This window comes from Ammospiza nelsoni, chromosome Z (assembly GCF_027579445.1).
Source record: "Ammospiza nelsoni isolate bAmmNel1 chromosome Z, bAmmNel1.pri, whole genome shotgun sequence".
Taxonomy (NCBI): Eukaryota; Metazoa; Chordata; class Aves; order Passeriformes; family Passerellidae; genus Ammospiza; species Ammospiza nelsoni.
Window position 1 is genome coordinate 17,940,422 of NC_080669.1, and position 22,642 is coordinate 17,963,063.

At 40.8% G+C, this 22,642-nt stretch overlaps 1 protein-coding gene across 4 annotated transcripts in view; it reads right to left on the minus strand.

Moving 5' to 3' along the window:
- Positions 1 to 22,642, minus strand: part of LPAR1 (lysophosphatidic acid receptor 1) — a 67,245-nt gene that overhangs the window by 36,172 nt on the left and 8,431 nt on the right. For 3 of the 4 annotated variants that reach the window (XM_059492607.1, XM_059492608.1, XM_059492609.1), the window contains exon 2: positions 6,608 to 6,778. In XM_059492607.1, coding sequence (XP_059348590.1) covers positions 6,608 to 6,667 — 60 coding nt within the window. In that variant the 5' untranslated portion in view covers positions 6,668 to 6,778. Of the gene's footprint in view, positions 1 to 6,607; positions 6,779 to 7,818; positions 7,964 to 22,642 lie in introns of those variants that run through there. The other variant, XM_059492610.1, reaches the window with a different exon arrangement.

The following is a 22,642-nucleotide window of genomic DNA, read 5'->3' on the forward strand; positions in this document are numbered from 1 at the left end:
CCCACAACTGCTAAACATGGGGTTTATGAAAGTAAAGTTGCAACAGATGAGGAAAAAAATCCAATTTGCAGAAACAGTTGTCCATTACCTAATGAAAAACATAGACTACTTTTCAAACTGCAGAACATGAAAGAAAAGCTTTAAAATAAGGCAGAAAAGATGTGTTTCCTTCAAAGATAAAAGTAGAAGTAAAAAAAAAAAAACAACATAAAGTCACAAGACAAGGGTCCTGATTCATTATAGCCTTATGCACAGACATATTTTTCATCTGCACAATGGAAGTAGGAAACCCTATCACCAACACAGAATGGCTCCTCCTCTTCAGAACTACATTTTCCAAAGTAACCATACAACAGACTTAAAGATAAATCTGTATAATAAGATGGGGTGGGTCTGTCACAGCAGGTTACTTCATTTCACTAGATTCATTTTGGCATTCACAAAGGTGACAAGACAGGAGCAAATTAACCTCTCTCTTAATCTCTAAAGGGGATCCCTTTGATGCTATAAAAACATCCTAAAGCATAAAGTTACTTAAGGATTGTGTGGCAACAGCTAGTGCATTCAGTAATTTTTAGGATGCTTTCGTAGCAGACTCTCAGAGCTGACAAACTGTCAAGCTGACAACTACTCGAAACTGAACTGAGAATTTTTCTGTATCCTACAGTTTATACCTCAAAATGCAGCTTAACATTCTAGGCACTCAGTGTATTAAAGAGACCCAGCCCTCAGCAACAGTGAGAAAACAGGCAGTTTTACTCTTGGAAGGTATAATTCACAAGTGACAGAGATCCCATTGATGAACTATGATTATACAGATTGGCTAAAAAACCAGTGAGGTTGTTGACCTTCCAAAATTCTGCAAGTAAAAGGAGATTTAAGAAATTAAAAGCTAGAATTAATTAACAAGAAGAATTGAAAAAGAAAAGATAGAGTGGCCTCATCCATCCACAACTTAGCCAGCAATTCACACACTGTTGTATTACTGCTCCTTTTCCGCAGAACCAGAATTTTCATTTTAATGAGCTGTGTTCCTCCCAAGTACTACATAAATGTTCATAGAGAGTTTTTCAGTAGAGGAGAAAATGAAGACTGTTTGAATCAGGGCATAGTTCTACATCATCACACCCTCACTTACATTCCTAGAATGGCTTATATATGTTGATTACTAAGGATTTATTTTTTCTCTGCCAGCCCTTATCTGTCTTCCCAGCTCAAAGGGAGATCCTCACTGTAATGTGGAGATACTTGCAAAAAAAAAAAAAAAAAAAAGTTGGCTGAAGGTAGAGCATAAAAAAATAATTGGGTGCACGTAGGGCATATTGAGCCCAAATTGGGCACTTAAGTCCAAATGCTCCAAAGTACAGAAAGGGCTTCTGCAAAGCTCTTAAAACTTCTTTTCCTTTGGGGTAACTTTCATGACAAGCTGAGCGTCACAAAAACGAGCCAAACATGGGCACAGGCTCAACACTTTGTGGCTTTGTGGGAGACACAGGAAGACAATTATATTCTATCATCTCATTTAGTGACTGAAATATTCCACCTCTTATGCCTTCACAAAATGTCTTTGCCATGGTGCTGATTGGGCTGCTCCATTTTTGCCCAGCTCACCCCCTGCTGCCCTGTTGCAAACAGCTGTGTGTCCCTGAATGCTGCTGTGAGGATGAGTGCAGTGCAGGACAGACCTTTATCAGAGACCCCCACCTTGGGACGGATTTTCTGGAGAGAGGTGCAGCACAGAGTCCTATCTGAGCACTGCGAAAGCCACAGTGAAAGCAGCTGGAGGGGAAAAATGTCTGCACCTACAACATCCCAAATGAGTTTTCATGCATAAATCATTTCATTATTTACAATGTGCATCCTTTAAACCCAGTTAGTAAACCAAGCTGGGAGTTAATTATTGGCTACAGCAGCTCAAAGATAGCAATTTTATGCTGAAAAAATACTGTGGGCTACACTGGGGCTGCTTCTACCTCCAGGGCACACCTTCCATCATGCCTCAGCGAGCAAACCAGCAAAGTGAACACTTGGGAGAGTTTAACCTACAAGCAAAATGCTAGCAAATTTCATTTTGGGACTGGAAATAGAGATTTACAGATGGAAATAAGAAGACTGTTCTGTGTTTACAATACAGTAAAGTAAAACAATTACATTTATTTAATGAAATATATGTTAGACAATATGAGTTTCTTTTGCTTTGATATATTGAGATATTTGTGAAATATATAAACAGAATATAGAAAAATCTTTGTCTCAAAACTTTAGAAACAATGGGGTCTCTATAACTAACTTGTACACACTTTACTGAGCAGTTGCCTTTAAGGCAGTACTGGTCTACTTTAAACAAAATGGAGATGCATTTTGAACCTCCAGTAATCTCATCTAGTAAAATAATTTTTGAAAAAGGTGTACTGGTATTTTAGTTTTTCTTACGATGTCTGTAACTGGATGGATATACAGCTAATCACAAATTGTTTCTTCCAGCCCCACCATTTCCTTTTGTTCTGCTGTCTGCTGTATTTACCACCACAAGAGGTCTGTTTTGGTAACAAGGCTAATTTGTTTATTCAGCTCAAGGGGGACAAAAAATCCACACACTTGCTGACTGCAGAAACTTGGGCACCAAATCCAAAATGCAAATTTTGTTGCACTTCGTTGGGGAAAGCTGTGCCAGCTCACGGCAGACAGTTCTCAAGCACATTATGAGAAGGATAACCATTCTGTGGCAATGATAGCTTAAATCCCTTTCACCCCAGTTCAAACAAAATGAGGAGAAAATAGAGATGTTGTGTTCAATGGCACAGAGTGGGAGAAGTGGTTTTGGGCTCTGGCCATGAAAGGCCATTCTAATGGAAACTGCTCTGGATTTCTCTTTGGAACAGCTGCAAGGCAGTTATTTAAGGCAGTACTCATTGGCTTCTAGTATTTGGCTGGTAGGATCCACTGCTGGCAAAAGCAAAGAGAGAATGATGAATTTTTGTTGTTTTCTTGTTTTAAGCATTTCTGAGGCACTGTCGGAAGTCCTTAGTTCATTAAGTAACTGGAGCTCAAATCATTACTTCTTCAAAGCTTTTACTGCAGAATTCATCTCATGCCATTCACAAAGAGAGAAAATACTAATTACTTCAGAGAATACTTTAATCAGTATGGGTCACCACTTGTGATGTTTCCTTTTTTTGCAAACAGCAAAGCCCTCTGGGATGCTAAATAATTCTTACAGAATTATTTAACTTTGTTTAAAGCATTATCAGACTAGTCAGGTTTCTATGAGATCATTTTACTTATCCATATTTGAGGTATGAAGTCATAACACGTATAAAAATATCTCCAAATTAAAAATCATAAATTTCTGTTACATTTTATTTCTCTTTAAGAACAGAACAGCTTATCTAATCAGAAGTCACTAGACTGTGATTTATTGTGATTAATTTGAGATCATTTTGCCTTACAATGACATCCTGGGGCAAAAATCTCAAAGCATATATGGGAAATTTTTTGTTTCATTGACTTCTTTGACATTTTGTGAATGCTGTCCCCTAACTATTTTCTGTTTCAGATCACAGCTATGGACAAGTAAACTACCTTGAAACTTTACTTATCCTTCACCTTTACACATGACCAGGATGCCTCTGCTCTTACCATTTCTTGTGTCTGGTAAGAAGATTCTGGGGGTGGAAAAGAAGAGGGGGGATTTGAATAAATTAGTGTGGTGAGAGGGTATGAAGAAACATGACTGTGGCAAATACATTGCTTCAATAAAGGGTTGTAGAGCAGCACCAGAAGCAGGCCCTATGTTGACACACTAGCTGTAAGAATATTTAAGACAATATTAGCAATTTCACATCTGGTACCCAGGAGTGACTTTCAAAAACTTTTATAAAATGTGAGCCTTTTGTTACCTGACTCAGAGGACACAAATCTTGGGAAAATGCCATTTGCCACTAAATTAACAGGAACTTCTCTTACTGTGGTGCCACAATGAGTAGCTCTAAGACTGAAGTCTGAGCAAAAATCTATCGGAAGGAGCTCTGGCTTAAAAAAAAGGTCTTGCTGAGGTCTCTGAGATTCTCTCCCAGGGGAAACAAACTTGTTTGCCTGGTGGAGTTAAAGGACTGATCATAAGTAGTGGAGTATTTTTTACTGCAATGTGTAAGCATGTATGCCTATACATATATAGGTATGAAAAATAGGTAGTATTTACTTCTGAGTCTAAATTGACCAAATGTGAAGGAAGCCAACTATGCTGGCAAAGTCAAAGGAAAGTTTAAAGACAAGGATTAAAAAAAAAAAAAGAAAATAAAATTAAAAGTAAAGTCACAAAACTCTTCTTTTGCAACTAAGATGCTGTCTAGCTCATGCAAAAGGCATGTGAGGTTATTTCCAAGTTTAAAAAAATCCTTCCTTAAAACACTAGTCTCTAAATTACTTCTGCAGCACACCATGGCACCTCCTCAATTTCAAAACACAAAATAATGTCCTCTGGGGGGGAAAAAAAATTAGTCAATGTTGTTTTCTAAACTGTATCCAAAAATTCATTCCAAACACGAAAGGCAAAAGCTGCCCAGGCAGCAAGTATAAAAAGTGCTTTACTTCAATATTTGATCTAGTAATTGTCTCTTTACATATGTATCTCACTATGTCCTTGTGTGTTAAAAAGGTCTTCCTTACTCTCAGAAACATATAGATGGCTCCCAGCAGATTGTCTGGAGATGCTTGAAGATGTTTATATATGATTGAAGACTTTTATATACTGTCATATCCACAATGATTTACTGAAATCTTTGGGAATTCATGTAAACATTATCTTCTTGTACAGACACCAATTTTGAGCCTACTTTTGCAACATAAGGATGAGGGAATGGTACATCTTCTACCATAATCTCCTACACTGAGATATCAGTCTTTCCTCTCCTTCTTGTTGTCATTTATTTTTGGCTCCCAAGTCAAACGTCATTGAAGCAGAGTTCCTAAACCTTGAGTGTGGAGAGAGTCCTCTCTATTACTAATCAATGAACCGATTTGTTTCTAGTCTTTGGCCTAGTGATCTAAGTCCAGGCAGATTTATTCAGTGAAAACTCTCCGAAGACCCAGGATATGTGCATTTATACAACACAACAGAAAGGTGACCATGCTGATCATCGAGTCCCTTACAAGTGATAGCTTTCCTTCTGCTCATTCTTACACTACAGCTGCTCTTATTCTCCTTTTGAGAAGGCATTTGTCTTGAACAACAATCCTTAGATACACACAAATATGAAACATGCTGCAATCGAGCAAACTACATGAGTGAAATCTCCTTGGAATAGAGGGTGGTGGCTGGGTTCCCAAAATGGTGAGGGCTGGCAAAATGAATACATTGTGCCACTGCCATAAACGCACCAAAGCAAGAGCTGCATATTCACCATGGTAGAGGCAACAACTGCCTGGCTGTAAGCATGCCCTGTAAACCATTGCCACTCCTTGGAATGCCATCTCAGGCCTTGAGGGACAGATTTTATAGTGACATGGTACACCAGAGGGAATCGAATCAGACAATGGGACTCATTTCCAAAACAACCTCAGAAAGTCTTGGGCAAAGAAACACAGCATTGAATGGATTTATCACATTCCTTATAGCCCAGGAGCCTCTGGGAAAGTTCAGAGGTATAATGAAGACCACATTAAGAACATTAGGGAATTGGGCATGGAAGCACTGGGATGCAAATTTAGCAGAAGCCATTTGGCTGGTAAACACTAGGGGATCTGCTAGAAAATCCCTTCACGCTGTGGGAGGAGATACAGTCCCTGCAATACACAGGGAAGTGGCTGGGGAACTCAGTGTGGGTTTCTCCTCCCACTAAAGCAAACACATTTGTGGGATTGTCTTTGCCCAAGGACCTCGGTGTATCTGGTGGGTAATGTCTTGGTGGGTAGCGTGGATGGACAGGGTGTGTGCTTCAAGGAGATTTAATCCTGGTGGAGAAAACATTCTGTGGTGTAAGTTGTATGTTGCAGGAACTAAAGTAGCAGGAGTGATATGAACTGATGAAGAATTAATTTTGTGAGGAGCAAGGAGAATGCAATGACAACCCAGGCCAGGATGGTGTTGGTGTTCAATGATCAAGTATACCATTGGGTCCTGTCCTGACCACTCATCCCGATGCACTGGAGATCTGGAGGGATGCATCAGTGCTGCACTTTGCACTGATAACTGGAAAGGTGCTGATAACACACCGCTGTTTTGGCTATTGCTGAGCAGCACTGGCACAGCACCAGCGCTGTCTCTCCAACATTCCTCCCTCCATCAAGGGGGCTGGGAGTGGGCAAGATCCTGGGAGGGGACACAACCAGGCCAGCTGACCCAAACTGACCAAAGCCATATCCCATGGCACATGATATCAGCTCAGATATAAAAGCTACAAACAGCACTATAACACAGCAATGTCATGTCTCAAAGTATAACAACAGTCTTAATAAGTGATGAGTGTCTTTAATATAGTATTTCCAGAAAAGTCCCCTGAATACTCAAGAGAGGAGAAAAAGATAGGATTCAATGAGGAAACAAAAAAAGAGTTAAATAAAAAATAAAAAATCAGTTCACCTGCTAGTTTCATCTTGGTGTACTCACCTCAATCACCTCAGGTTGGGACATCATGGACGATGGCACTAAATCGGTGGGGACATCCATGGTAGCTCAAAATGCCCCTGCTGCTCTCCTTGTCTGTTCCTCTGCACCAGCAAGCTTTTGGTAGGAACACAGAAGCCCTTCCTCAGACTCTAGTCATACTGATATTTACTCCTAAAAGTAAAGAAAAAAACCCTGTTGAGAATAACAAGAGAACTGGGTAGGCAGTCAACACCTAAGATCTTGGGCTGCTGCAAAACCAGTCCCAGTTTGTACAGCCCCACTTGCTGACATGACCACTCACAATAGATTTTCAGGGGTCTCAATAGGTATACTGGAATTTGATCCAGAACGGGAAAAAAATTCACTTCACAACACAAACTAGACTCACACATACTGAAATCAGCAAGAAGGCTGACGCACAGACTGCTTTTCTTTTGCAAGGAAATATGGTTACTACAGAACATTGTAACTGTGTTGACTTTTTTCCCCCACAACAAAAGGAAAAAAGAAATCCCCACAAAAGAGTACTCACAGAATTGCTCACTGGAATTCAGGAGATGTTTATTCCCTCAGTTAAGTGATCATATGAACTTTTCTTCTTTGTTAAGGAAAACAGCTTACATATTATGACTTAAAAATGTGACAGCCTTTTTTCCCAGGTAGTCGCAGATTTGCAGTACATGAATATACCAAACTGTAAAATCTGCTCAGCTGATTTAAAAGAATGAAGTTATGTCCACAGCTATAATGTTTGTCAAGGTCAGTCTAGCTTCCATATATATGTTCTTTTCTTTTTCTACTCTTGTGTGCACAGAAAACAAACTAACAAAGAGGTGGAGGGGGAAAGCCCTGTAAATGTCAAAGATAATTCCATAAAAAATTAATAAAGTAAAGTAAAAAATTAAAGTAGACTAGGACAACTGCTGGCTTTTTCACTTAGTGAGACCAGACATATACAACGCAAGCCACAAATTAGTCACCACAGAAAGGATTTTGGAGAGACACATATTCCTGTCTTCATCTGTCACTTCCTATTCTGCAAGCCATGGCAGAAATCTACTCATGCAAAGTGTAATCAGCATCCAATAAACATACCAAAAATTACTCCAAACTTTTGTGGTATTTTTCAAACTGAAGACATGCTACAGTTACACAGACAATGCCAGTAACTTTCCTGGCCATAAGCTCATTTTTTCAAAGGCAACACTTACCAAGCCAAGAAAGAACAGATAAGTGCTGTAGGAAAGTTATGCTCCACATGCTTTTCTGATTCAGTTATGTCTTTGTTTTTGGTCTTGTTAATTTAAAGTCAGCCTTTGCACGCCACTGTGGAAATTATTCCTCCTTCTTAAAAAGCATCATCTTGAAATGCCTGCTTCACATTTCAACACATCCCCACATGCCTTACGTCACATGTAGCTGTCTCATCTTCCAAGCTCTAGGATCACTTTTTCCATCTTTATATAGCTTTCCAGTGACCCCTATTCTTTCCTACTCAGTTCTGGCTAGTAACCTTTCATTCTTTCCACTCCCTGCTCCAAATTTCTTCTCCTATACTCATGGGGAGGGCAGAAAATGGAGCTGCAGCATCTCTCCAAGATAGTCTCCACAAAGTAAAAGAACAAACACAACCTTCAGGCTTCCTGTTTTATTTAAAAAATGAGAAGTGAACTAATTTTATGAAATTCACTAAGTTTTCTATGGACAGATGAGGGAAACAGCATCAGCTTCTTAGGGAAGCTTCTGCAACTTGACAGGAAAGTTCTATCAACAGGCTGAAATCCTCAACCAACATATCTCATCAATGTGAACTGTTACAACTGTAACTTAAATATGGTCTCAGAAGAAATTTTTTCCGTTCTTCTCATGGCATGCTTAAAAGCAGCAGTTTCAGTGCACCTACTTTACAACAATCATTGTTAGTTTCTTTTAAAATTTTTCTCTTAATTCTGAAATGCTGCCACTTTTGGATAATGAAGCAGGGGAAATAATTACAGTTAAAGCTGACTTTAGAGAAAAATGTCAGAACCAAAACCAAAGGTATGCTTAGAATACTGTCTGTCAAACAAAAAGGAGAGAAAACAAACATTTTTACTATGGAGCACCATAAAGAAAAAGAAGTGAAAAACTAAGAAAAGAAATTTCTGAAGTCTGTTCAGCTCATAGTGTAAAGCACTAATTGATCCCAGATGGTTAGGTTCTGTAAACTCATCAAAGAAAATAAAACATTTGAACACCATGTAAAAAAGGTGAGAAAGTAAGAAAAAGATCTCACACAAGTGTCACACTTCCAGATGTCCCATCTGAATTTTTGCCATCTGAAAGAATTCATTTGGCATCACTTGCCTCTGGCAGCCTTCACTAAACAATCCTGCTTGCAATTAATTCATTCAGCTCACAAATAAATACATCACCCCACCATGGCAGCCTTACCAGTCACAAGGACAAGTGAATGCCATCCAGGGAAGGGCAACAGCAATGACTTGTCCTGCCTATCATTTCATTTTACTACTTGTTGAAGTGATAGGTAGGACAACGGGTGTTTTTCTGCTGTCTCAAGTTGAGATAAGATCAATTTACTGGAAACAGCAGTGAGATAAGAATACAAACAGTAACAGCAACACTGTTAATAACATAAGTATACATAGAGAAGGTGATATACATGCAGACGTGCTGAAAAACCAACCTGGTGCCATGCTGCCCCTAAGATGATGAGCCATGCACAGACTGTGTTTTTCCTCCTGACGGCAAGCCTCTCCTTTTTCTTGGAAGCAAGATTCCCTTACTTCCAGCCCCCTTTGGGCCATAGAACAACCACCTGGGCATGCCCACAGGGCTCCAGGCTCTGACACCTCCCGGCAACTGTGAGAAAATTAACTCTGTCCTGGCCAAAAATCAAGCACTACCCACTCCTTATTCTATGCCATCTGCATCACGCCCCAGTGTTACACCTTCCAACCTTACACACGTTCATATACAGATACACACAAACACAGGTATCAATTCCATAGTCAGGGGCCGTCCCTCCAAGATGTTTGTTGTGTTCATTTAGTCCCTGACTGTGGCCTCTGTGAGGAGCTGACAGCTGCTGTATCTGGAGCATCCATACCCATTGTCCTTGGTAGTTATGGCATGTAGAGGCAGTGTCATTCTGCAACCAACATTACAGACTCTTCTCACCCAAAAAGCAAATACTTTTGAGGTACACACCATGTTTCCCCATCCCTCTGCATTATCTGCCAAGTGCACTCAGTTCTTGAACAAAAACAATCCATGGATGGGTTTGCCTTTTCTTGAGGCAGCATTAATCCAAATTGTCTTCCCTTACACATTTCTCATATGCACCACAGCAACTTTATCCCCTTCCACAGTATGTGGAGGTTTGGATTGGGCAGGGCCAACTCAAACAGTAGAGCCTCCAATATAAGAGCCTCTAGTGTCAACTAACCAGGTGGCCTTCTCTAAATGTAGATGCCAATGTTTGAAGGTCCCACTCACTACCCATTGCTTTCAATGTGTTTTTTGGCAGTCCATTGCACTGCTCAAATTTCACAGAGACTGGTGCATGATAGGGAGGGACTATGATAAACCCACTCAATCCTTTGCTCTCTGGGCCAGCTGTCTGTTTTTGAAATGGCTCCTGTTGTCGCAATCCGTTCTCTGGGGGGGTTACCATGCCTCCAGAGCACCTGCTTTTCCAGGCCCAGAATGGTGTTCAAGGCGTGGCATGAGGCACAGGGTAGGTTTCCAACCATCCAGTGGTGGCTTCTACCATGGTCAGCACGTAGCGCTTGCCCTGGCGTGTCTGGGGCAGTGTGATGTAGTCAATCTGCCAGGCCTCCCCATACCTGTACTTGGACCACCACCCACCGTACCACAGGGGCTTCACTCGCTTGGCCTGCTTGATGGCAGCACATGTCTCACAGTCATGGATAACTTGGGAGGTACTGCCATGGTTAGATCCACCCCTAGATCACAAGCCCAACTGTGTGTTGCATCTCTTCTCTGATGATCTGAAGCATTATGGACCCACTGAGCCAGAAGCAATTCTTGTTGCCAGTCCAGATCCACCTGAGACACTTCAGGCTTAGCAGTTCATCCACCTGTCTGCTGTTTCAATGCTCTTCACAAGCCTGACTCTTGGGTGCATGTGCATCTACAGCACACACTTTTACAGCAACTCCTCTACCCAGGCAGAGGTGTCTTGCTAAAATTCAGAAGCCCAGATGTGTTTCCCTCTGTGATGCCAACTGTCTTTTTTCCATTGTTCCAGCCGTTCCCACAGAGCATTTGCCACCATCCATGAGTCAGTGCAGAGATAAAGCGCTGGCCACTTCTCTCTTTCAGTGATATCCAAAGCCAGCTGGACGGCTTTAAGCCCTGCAACCTGACTTGATCCAACTTTTCCATCAACAGCTTCGCAGCTTGCCATACAGGAATCCATAGAGCAGCTTTTCATTTTTGACATACCCGTAAGATATGGCACAAACTGTCAGTAAAGAAAGAGTAATAGTTTCCCATTTTCAGGTAGCGGACAATATGGTAAGGTCTCCTCAGTACATCACCACAACCTCCTCCTCCACTTCTGATGATAATCTGAAATTTTTGCTTTTGTACCAGTCCATGATTACTTCCAGTGATTTGGATTACCTATTTGATCTTGCTGTGTGATCAAGTGCACCCCACTTACTCCACATGGCATCAGTGGCATGAAGTGTGGAAGGGACTTTCCTTTTGAATATCCAGCCCAGCACTGGGCAGCCAGCGTGCCAGGAGGAGCTTTACTTTGGTGCCAATCACTTCTGAAGCATATTGATCCCTTCCATAAACTGCCAGATATGCTTTTTCAGCCAGGTTGTAGGATGCCTCGGATCCTTTGTATTGCTGACTTCAGAATCCCACAGGTTCTGAGTCCTTGAGTCTCTCCAGGTACTTGCAAGAGATTCCAGGATGGTCCATTCTCCCTGGCTGCAGTGTAGAGCACACTTTTTACATCCTGTCTCATCCTGTCTGGCCCAAGGGCTACTGCATGAACGATCTGTTGTTTAATTTGACAACGTCCATCTTGTCATTTTACTTCTAAAAACTGAATTTCCTGGGCAGATCCCTTGAGCTTACTTCACCAAAAACCATGATACCACCAAAGCATAAGGACAAGCCAAACTAATTTGTTTTGAATATATTTAATGAAGGTAGCTCAGTGTGTGCAGATTGCAAGCCAAGCTACCTGCATTTAGTGTATTCTTCAGTGGAAGTGGTTATGATCTGTACAATTTCCTCCTAATTCTGCCTTCTCTCTCTTCCATGGGATATTGTATATGCAGCTGAGGAAAACCCCCAGCACTCTGTTCAGTACTTAAAAGAGCTGCAAAAAGGTAATAGCCGTGATTCAGTATTGGGCAAAAGAAGCAGAAAAGAAATAAAAGAGATTTCCAGACAGATGGTGAAGCCCATTGTTGTACACCTGCCCTAAAGTTCTTATGAACAACAGTGAGCAACTTTTTTCCATTTAATGAGACTCCCTACCATCTCCCCATCACTTTCTGATGTCTGAGCAAAGAGACTGTGGTTTCTCTTGCCTCAGCAGATGCACTAACAGTTTGGAAGCTAGCACAAAATTAACGGTCCCCACCAAATTTTGCTGATAGGGTGTGCTTGAATACACACATTTTACAGAGCAAATTCTGCATAGTGGTTGGTATTAGCCTGGCTCTATTACCTGACACCCCTCTCCAGAGGGCAGGATAAAGAGTGTCATCACATCCAGTATCTATTACCATGGCAATAAGTACTGAAATAGATCTAGTATATGGCATTGATTAAGCATGTTCAATAGTGGTGACTGCAACAATCAGCACAGCTTCAGACCAATTACTGTCTTAGGTTACACTGCAAAATGTAACCCAAAGTATGTATTCTATCACCATTTTCATAAGCTGTTAAAACCAGCTGGGGGAGTGCTCTTTATCTCTTCCATGACTCATCCCTGATCACTCTCTCTGTGGGATATCTTCTGCTAATGGAACATCAAGGTCTCACTGCATGACTCATACATTACATCATCCCTTTGTGAGACGCTCCGCCCAGAGGGAGGAACCAAGCATTCCTACCTGGATATAATCTGAGGATTGGAACACCAGAGCATCTACCACTGGATTCCCAGAGTTCAAGAGCTCCACAGCCACCACTGGAGCAGGAGCAGACTTTACTACAGGACCACCACTTCAACAGAACCACATCCACCATTTAACTGGACAGCTATTACCACCCTGACCAACAGGGTGTCAGGTTGTATTCTGACTCTGTCAGTTTAAACCAGTGTTTTCTGTCTTTATTTCAATTTTCCTATTAAACTTGGAATCTCTCAGTGGTTCACTATCAAACTGGTACAACTACCAACAAAATGCACAAGTTACACCTGTTCTTACAGCACATTCAATGCCTCCATCATCCCAGTGAAGTTCTACAAATATGTCCACCCCCAAGCCTTCCTGTCTGCTGCTTCTAATCACTGGCCAGACTGCTTGAAAAAACTACAGAGCTATAGCTTCTCACCCAGTCGGAAGCTCTTCATAAGAATGAATAAATTCACTGTGAAAATGGATTTGTGAAGTATTGCAGAGGGGTTGTGGAAGTCTGGAAGGGGAGTTCCAAAAGCAAAGGACAAGCTTACCACATTTCCTGCGCTGGGCTGCACCATAAACCTCCCTGGAAACAGTCCCTGCCAGTAAAGCCAGACATTTCTTGAGTCTAATTTCACTCTCTAGAAAAACAGAATGGAATTTTCTAACATATGCAAAAGTTCAGACAAAACAATAGGAAATCTCTACCTTGTAAACACTGAAATAAAAACCAAACCAAACCAAAACTGAGAGTAAAACATACCTGACTCTGCCATTTTCCAGCATCAAAAGTGGGATACTTTTAGTATTAATTACAAAAAGTTACAAAATTAACAAAAATTACAATAAACCCAAAGAAATTTGCCAGATTTTTAAGTTTAAGACTAAAGATCAGACTGAAGTTACAACAAAATTGAGCTTATTTGTTCACTTTTGCAGAAGAAACTGAGATACTCACAGGAAACAAGGTGAATTTTTCATGCTGCTGTTGGACTAGCATGCTATATAGGGGCAAAAGCTCTTACATGTGCACCAAAGACAGGCATTAACTACACAGAATAAAAGATGCTTATATAAATAATACCTCATCCCCAAAACACAGTGCATATATTTACCAAAACCACAACTAGACATAAATTTATATCTAGAAATATTTTTCCATCAAATCCCTGTCTCTGTGGAGGAATTCCCTAGGGACCCAGTAATTTCTTTGCAGTTGTCAATAGTTCATTCACTTTGACATTAAATCTAAATTCCTTGCAGATATTGTTTAAGAGATCAGAATTTTCTCTCGCAATCTGAGAATGTGAATCCAACAGCATCAATGTCTATCCAGGCCACTTCTGCTCACAGAATTCCTGCTGTTGATGAAGCATTGTACTTTTTGAGCACAAACATACCCAGAGCAATTATTAAAAATTGCCATTTTCCAACTGACACAATAAATACTCAACACAGAAACTGCCTAAACAAAATATCATTGAGGCTTAAAAGGGAGGGAAGGAGAGGGAAGAAGACCTGCAACAAGAATAATATGGTGTTTTGAATGTTTCACTGTCATAAAAAGAAAAATTGTGGTGTGTGGGACTTTTTTTGTTTGGTTTGGTTTTTTCTTGTTTTTCTGTTCTTTGGGGTTTTTTTGTGTATGAGTGTGTGGTTTTGTAGGATTCTTTTTCTTTGTTTTCAGCACTCTGAGCACTCAGGACTTTGACAATCAGAAAAACAGGACAAAAATCTCTCCCAATTACAGATCAAACGTAATCACTGAACATGTCAAAACAGGTAATGCTGACACCATTGCTGCCCCTTCAGAATGACAGTGTCCTAAACAATTGTCTTGGAAGTAATTCTGTGATACAACAAAGAATCAAGGATTTTATTACTGCTATGTTTCCATATAAATAATGCATCTACTTTTGTGTGGCATGATGCCTGCTTTGATTGCAATTTGTCACCCAAAAGTATACATTAATCTTAACATTAAGTGCAACCACCTCTTTAGCCATGAACACCATAAAAAGCAGACCAGCAGCATGTTTAGCTGTCTATCAGCTTGCAGATTGCTTCACTGAAACAGCATCAGCTGGCTAGAGCACTCAGCTTTTATTTAAGCAAACCAAGACAACACCTTGGAAAATTTAACTTCAAGATGCCCAGGTACCTGAAAAGCACCTGACAAAAAAACCCCAAACTGAAACGTATATGAGAGCTCACTTAAAGATCAAACTAAAGTGCAGAAGTCCCAAAGTGCATTACTAACCAGAAAAAAAGAAAACAAGAAACTCATGTTTCCTATCTTCTCTTCTGTCTTCCACCAAATCACACCTGTACACCTCAAAGACTTTTAGAGTTTTTAAAAGCTGCTGCAGGGATGCTTGCAACTTCTTGGGGCTAAAAGAGATTTCCAGTTTCCATTACCTCAGTTTTACTTCCAAAATACAGCTGTTAGCCTTTCTTAGGTAAGGAAAAAAAGATGAAGAGTTCAGTAGTGATTAGAGGCTATAAATTTATTTCTATACAAATTTTAAAAACTGCCCTTAGATTCAGTGCACTCTTCCACAACACAAGATTACACACAGGCTCTCAAATTGAATCCATTTGCATTCACAGTGCAGGCTGTGCTTCAAACAAGAAAAAAATAATTACGTCATTCAAACCTTTTTGAATAGAAGCTCTGTGGCTAATCTGGGGAAGATCATTGTTCTGGCTTCAATAATACAAGCACTACAAGATTGCTCCTAAGGCTTCCCATGACAGAATAGAGCCTGCAAGTTCAGCATACTTGTCCCAGGTGGAGCCTCCTTAACCAAGCTAGTTTCATGAACTCTGTAGAGGGAATGTGGTCTGAAACCGTCCTCTTTCTCCACACTAAGATTAGGGAGATGATCTATCACCTTAACAATTTATCATGCACTGAATTAATTTACAACAATAAAATAGTATCATCATGCAGTTGCACTCCCTCAGAGAGATCATCTGCTGTCACAAAGAAGGTGGTTCAGCAAAGGAACCTTCACAGTGACCCCACCAGGGCAAGGTTAGAGAGCCTGCCCACATCCCCAAATTAAAGCAGAAGAGCAATCTGAATATATAGAAGGACAGAAACCCCTCTCCCCAGATTTGCAATGAAAATAACCAAACAAACCAGTAGATGGAACAATATCCTCAAGCCTTTACCTTGCAGGGTAATCTTTTCCATATGCCACTCTAATTTACCTGATACCCCTTCTGAGGATGACAAAAGCAGACTGACCACAGTCACGACAGGGGTTCTACCAAAGGGCAGACAGCTCAAGAGTCTGTAATTAAACTACACATGCCTACCCTTCTCCTCTATGTGCTCTGAAGTCCCGCCCCAGAAAGGACCTCCAGATGATCTTAAGTGAGTAGATTATTCCCAAAATTACAAGATGTTAATTCTTTCAGGAATTGTTTTTGTCTTAGTATTGTGTATTTTGTTATTTTGGGGTTTTTGGAGGGAAAAGAAAATGTCACATTTTATTAAGTGACAGAAAGAATCCTTTGAAAGGACAAACCCATAGGATATGACATTGTAACATGTGAAGTCATGAACACATTCACCCTAAGTCATGGCAGTTATGATACAAACTGGATTCACATCAGCAGCAGGCTAATCCACCAAGTTTTTCTGCATACTGATGAAGAGAAATTAACCAAAATAACGGAAAAGAGACAATAGAAAATTAGGAGTGTAATATCTCAAGTTTTTTTTTTGCTAGAACTGTCATGACTATGCTCTCAAAAACTGACTCATACTCCTTTTCGTTGCTGAACACAGCAGGGACTCCTTTTTCTCTGCTGCAGATTGAGGCACTTATTCTCATCTGCAGTCAGACCAAACTTTCACTTATTTTATGAAGTTGTCCTTTTCCAGAATCCTTTCCGTACTTCCCTGACCTAGGTCAGTTTGCACCATTCTGTGCAATTCTCTCACTTGCTAAACCTCCTTTCCTGATTATTTCCATATTGTATCTATTCCACACCCATCTCTTGGGGAGCATTTTGTTGCTGTTTTTTCAACCCAGAATGATATCTCATCTTCTACTGAAGCCTTGTACTTCTCTGAAAAGCAGAACTTTGTGAGAACTCAAAAATAGTTCTGCATGGCTTCCTCAGTTTTCTCATTTTCCTGCAGTTTGCCCTTTAAAGCCAACACATCAGTCTGCCTTCCCATTACTGTCCAGCACCCCTAGAACTACTTCAGTCATAATCTAGCTTCTACTAATGACTAATGACTTCCATAAGTGTTTGCTCGTTAGGAATTGCTTAGAGATGATTGTTCCTTTGCCACTCATTAAGGCTGGAGAACTGCTTCCCACTCTCTGGGGGAAAAGTAAGCATCTCCCTTAATGCAAGGGATGCTGGCTGGTAGATGCACATCTCTTGGGAATTATTAGGAGCTTCTTCAACACAATGAACAGGTCAGTGTAAAAATAATCACACCGAACACACAGACATACAAAAACTGCTTTAAAACATCTCTGCTAGTCACAGCACCATCTTCAAGAAATGAAGAAGCAGCTCCACAGTGTTTTTGTAATTGGTAAATACCAGAACAGGAAGATATTCCTGAAAGGTAATTTTTAATTTTTGCATTTCAAGTAAAAGAGACTTAAAGAACTAGGAAGATTCCAGAGTAATAATTCATGCAATCATCTGATTTCAATATTATCTCACTACTTTAAACTTCCAGAATCAAAGAAAATAAAGAGGAAAAATACAGCTAGACACAAACTCAAGGAGAATAATGCCAGCCTGCTTAGGCTTATGAAAACAAGCCACTACAATATGGATGGTCTCTCACAGCACAACCACAATGAAGTTGCTGTCATGTGACTGTATTTTCAAAACATACACTTTCATCATACTGACATATATAGTATCAAGTACTCCTAAAAGAAGTAATTTCAAAACAGTTTCTGAAACTCTTTTGAAATTGTTTATTTCTACTGACAGACATGAAATTTGAACTAGTTAACAAAGAGGCAGAAAAGTTCAAAGTAACCATAGATAGCTCATAATTTAAGATACATTATTAACTGTTGCCAGCACTGTGTGCACATGTGTGTATAAAAGAAAGTATGGTGCATGCTTTTGTCCTCTTCTGTCTCTTCTGTTATTAGAAAGAAAAAAAAAATAAAAAGAGAGAGAGAAAAAGAGTGACAGAGCAAGGAGATGCTCATTAAAATTATTCAGAGCACTGGATTTGCAAGGGTAGTGGACAGAATTTATCTCCAAATACATTCTCATTATTATTTTGCTTATTAATTAATATAATTAAAGAAGATAACAGTGGACAAAGGCTTTTGTATCAGCTTTATTAATGACATAGCCACAGGGATAGAGTACACCCTCAGCAAATTTGCAGATAGATACCATCCAGAGGGATCCGGAAAAGTTTGAGAAGTGGAGTCATGGGAATCTCATGAGGTTTAACAAGACCAAGAACAGGTGCTGCACCGGGGTCAGGACACTCCCAGTATCAGCACAGGCTGGGGGATGAATGGGTGGAGAGCAGCCCTGTGAGCAGGACTGGGTGTGCTGTGGGTGAGAGGCTGGGCATGAGCCAGCCATGGGCACTCCCAGCCCAGAGAGCCAAACGTGCCCTGGGCTGCATCCAGAGCAGCGTGGGCAGCAGGGCAGGGAGGGGATTCTGCTCCACCTGGAACCCTGCATCCAGCTCGGGGGTCCCAGCACATGGACCTGATAGACTGTCCAGAGGACATGTTGCAAGGTATGGAGCACCTCTTCTACAGGAAAAGACTGAGGGAATTGGGATTGTTCAGCTGGGAAAACAGAAGGCTGCAGGGTGACCTGTTTGCAGCCTACAAGGACCTGAAGAGAGTCTTCAAGAAAGACAGAGGGACTTTTTACAAGAGCATGTAGAGACAAGAGGAGAGGGAATGGATTCCAACTGAAAGAGAGTAGTCAAATATTTAGGTCACATATTAGGAAGAAATCCTCTACTGTGAGGGTAGTGAGACACTGGTGCAGGTTGCACATAGAAACTGTGGATTCCCCATCCCTGGAAGTGTTTAAGGTCAGGATGGATGGGGCTTTGAGCAACTTGGTCTAGGGAAAGTGCCCCTGTCCATAGCAAGGGGCATGGAACTAGATGATCTATAAGGTCCCTTCCAAGCCATTGTATGATTATGATTCTAGCTATACCAGAAATCAGGATACTTTTCACCAAACTATCACTTCTCAGCAGAAAAAGCACAAGAACTTAATCTCCTAAAAAACTTACAAAAAGAATTTTAATATTTGTTTCCAAGAAGAAATAACAAATTCAACACTTCCATGGACCAGCAACAGAGACTCCATTTGTAAACTCCGCCTTTTGTTTTAAACTCAGAAAAGTAGCAGAAGGCTGGCACTCTTCTGAAACAAGTCTGTATTTAAACATTCAGGCAATATCCTTTTGCTAGGTAAAAAAAAACATCTGGATGATAACAAAGTGTCACAATTCTCTAAGCAGCTTTGGGGGGGGCCAGCCTTAAAACAAATACTTCCTTTTTACCCCACATCCACAAAACAGATGTTCAATCTTCAGGCAGAATAAACCACCACAAAATACAATAATCTGGAAATGCTGAAGCGAACGAAGTTCACAATTAAGCATGCCAAACTTCAAATCCCAAATTACAAAGGCACCACCTCAGTATAGATCTACATGTGCCATGACCAATGATACACAAACATGAGTTTAATTTAGTTTATCTGAAATAGAAATCTGCCAACTATTCCCCTCACTCACAACAATACATTAGAGACTCAAAGGCAATAGCTTAACATGGTTCAGGCCACCACCAGTGCAGACACAGGAACTATTTATCAACCCCTCAAACCAGAAATAACAGTCATGCTCCTTCAGAAATATTTATGCAACATCTGCATTGGTTCAACTGACTCTTCTCCAGATACTTTCCACAGTGCTGTATTTTGCAAAGTTAACCTGAAAGAAATTTGAAAGAGCTTAGATTTAACAATAAGAAAGAATTATCTTAACGGCAGGATTTAAATTCCCTATTCTCATGTCACTGCTCTTTCCCAAGGCCACAAACAAACTTATCTGATGGACAGCAATGACCCAGAAATAAGATCTTACCTTTGATCTTGTCAAAATGGAGGGGGAGCAAACCCAGTAGCTCAAGACAACAAAAATCCTGCTGTTGACAAATGAAAGGGAATTACTTCTTGTCCATTATGCAAATATCTGGTATGCTCAGAACAATACACCCAGGATTTGTGAATCCCTGCTGTAAAATTGGGACTGGTTACTAATTTCTTGGCAGAGGTCGACAGGGATTCCTAGTCCTCACAGTCTGCATCATGGTCCCTGCTGCTTAAAGTACACCAACTCAACTGGTTGGACTTTTTGTGGAATAGTTTTTATGGATGATCAAGAAGTAACAGACTTCACAAAATACCCTGGGAGCAGCAGCAGGCTCTGTCAGGGATGCTTAGTAGAGAACAGCAGCAGAGTACTGGGTTTTGGCCTTGGATAGCTTACGCTGATGATTCCATGAATACAAGATTTATAAATGTAAAGCACAACTGAAATACGCCCTGAAGGGAGAGATATGAAGAAAACACCAAGACTTCATCACCTTTCCTCTGACCCTTCCCCTTTCAATTATCACGTGAAGTTTAAAGCAACTTAGGCTTCTGGCTATCTGAACAAGCAGGTAAATACAGAGGATTAGCTCACAGCTTGACTAATTCACTTTAAGAATTGACTTGGATTAGCTCTGAGTTTTGTTTAGCAGACAGGCTCTTAGTGCTTGCAAGAGGTCACATGAATTAAGTAGGCTGTTGTAAATTCACACCATACTTCAGTGATTATTCTGCTTCTCTAAGTCCTCAGTATATACAATGCCCAACACAAACAACAAATATTCAATCAGAATATTTGGGAGATGCTATGAATTCAAGTGAAAACAGAAAGCCAGGAGGCAGAATGGAGTTGATGTAGAAACAGAACAAAACCAAAAAATCCTATCTTCTGACACATGTGATGACTGAAAGGTTAGTGTCCGAGCACTACCTAGTCCGTCTCACCACTTTTTAGATAAACTCATTTTGCAGCTCTGTTAAAGAGTAAGAAAGGCAAAAAACCCAGTCCTATTGGACAAAAGCACAACTGAATATCAATGGATTATTCTTAAAGAAAAAAGAAACTAAGAACTAACTAGTAGTTTGCCTCCAGCTCTTCCCTTGGATCTTGGTGCACATTAGCATGGGTACAAACTTTTAACACATACACACTTCAAAGCCTCCTTCAGACAGTTTTGTAACAAAAGCATAAGCCATAAAGCATTACTTGGGAACCACTAAGACTTTTTTTGTGACCACACAAATAAACTAAGAAGTTCAAGGGATCCAGGCCACAAAAGGAGAACGTACTGAAATCCACCCACAAACCAGACTTTTTAGGCATGCCGCAATTGCACACACCAGCTGTGTCCATGACACCAAAGCCTGAGGCCCATGCACAGCTGCTCTCATCCCTGACACACTTAGTCATGCTGGGTCTGATTTTCAGCCTCCCACTACTGAGTGGCCTCTCTTTGGTCAGCCAACCTCATACTCCCCTCTCAGGAGATCCCGCCTGGAGTGCTGCATACAGCTCTGGATCTCTGGGCAGAAGAAAGAGCAAGTTCAGAGAGGGCCATAGAAATGACAAGAAGGCTGAAGCACCTCTCTTATGAAGACATGCTGAGAGAGTGGGGTTGTTCAGCCTGGAGAAGTCAAGGTTCTTATAGCACCTTCCAGTACCTAAAGAGGGCTCATAAAAAAAAGCTGGAAAGAGACAAGGGTATGTAGTGATAGGACAGGGGGTAATTGTCCAAGAAAAAGGATATGTAAAAATTAATATTAGGAATAAATTATTTCGTTTGAGAGTAATGAGACACGGGAACAGGTTGCCCAGAGAAGCTGTGGATACCTCAATCCCTGGAACTGTTCAAGGTTATGCTGCACAGCTCTTTGAGCAACCTGGTCTCGTGGCAGGGGCCTGGGACCTACCTGACCCTTAAGGTCCCTTCCAACCCAAATCCTTCTATAATTCTGTACCAAAAAGCACTATGACATGCTGGCAGTACAGTGTTTTGGAGCAACCCAACACTACTACTTGGTCAGCTGCTGCCTTCAGTCTTGCAGCAGCCTTCTTCCAAGAATACTCCACTTAACCCAACGGGCAACACTGCCAGGTGAGAAGGAAGAATAGAGCACCCTAACTTACCAAATCCTCAAGATTTCCCACTGCAGCAATACTGGCACTCCCCTCTAGTGGAGACACAGCTTATCCAAGCAGGAGATGGCACTTGCAGAGTCTTGGGAAGAAAGCTAATCAAACCACAGGAGGAACAGTCAGAGGAGTACACAGAGCACAGAACGACTACTGGTGCAATCGCAAGAGGCAGATGCATGGCGAGCGCACGTTCGGGTTTCCTACCAAGAAATGTTAACTCATCTTAGGAGCTCCAAGAAAACTCAGTATTTCCCCCCCATCCCCTTTCTCATGTGGAGCACAAAGGAGCACAGTGTGGCTTCTTTGCCAAAGCTCTTCCTGCACTTTTGTGCCACTCTTCTGAGGGAAAAAGTAACTGTTTTCACACAAAAATTACACCAAAGATCCCCACAGAGATCCCCTCCTAATATTCATAGCATATTAGGAACAATTTAGAATGAAGAACTGAAAAAGCTGTAAACAAGTCTCTCAAACAGAACTTGGTCATAAAAATCTGTGCAACTGATGGCAAGAAACTTTGTGGAAGAGATGTTGGGGATGGAAATATGCAAGACCGTGGCATAAACCTTTGCTCAGGCATATTATTTTTAAGGCATTTACGTTTTCTAAAATCTTATAATTCCCTCCTGTCATCAGATT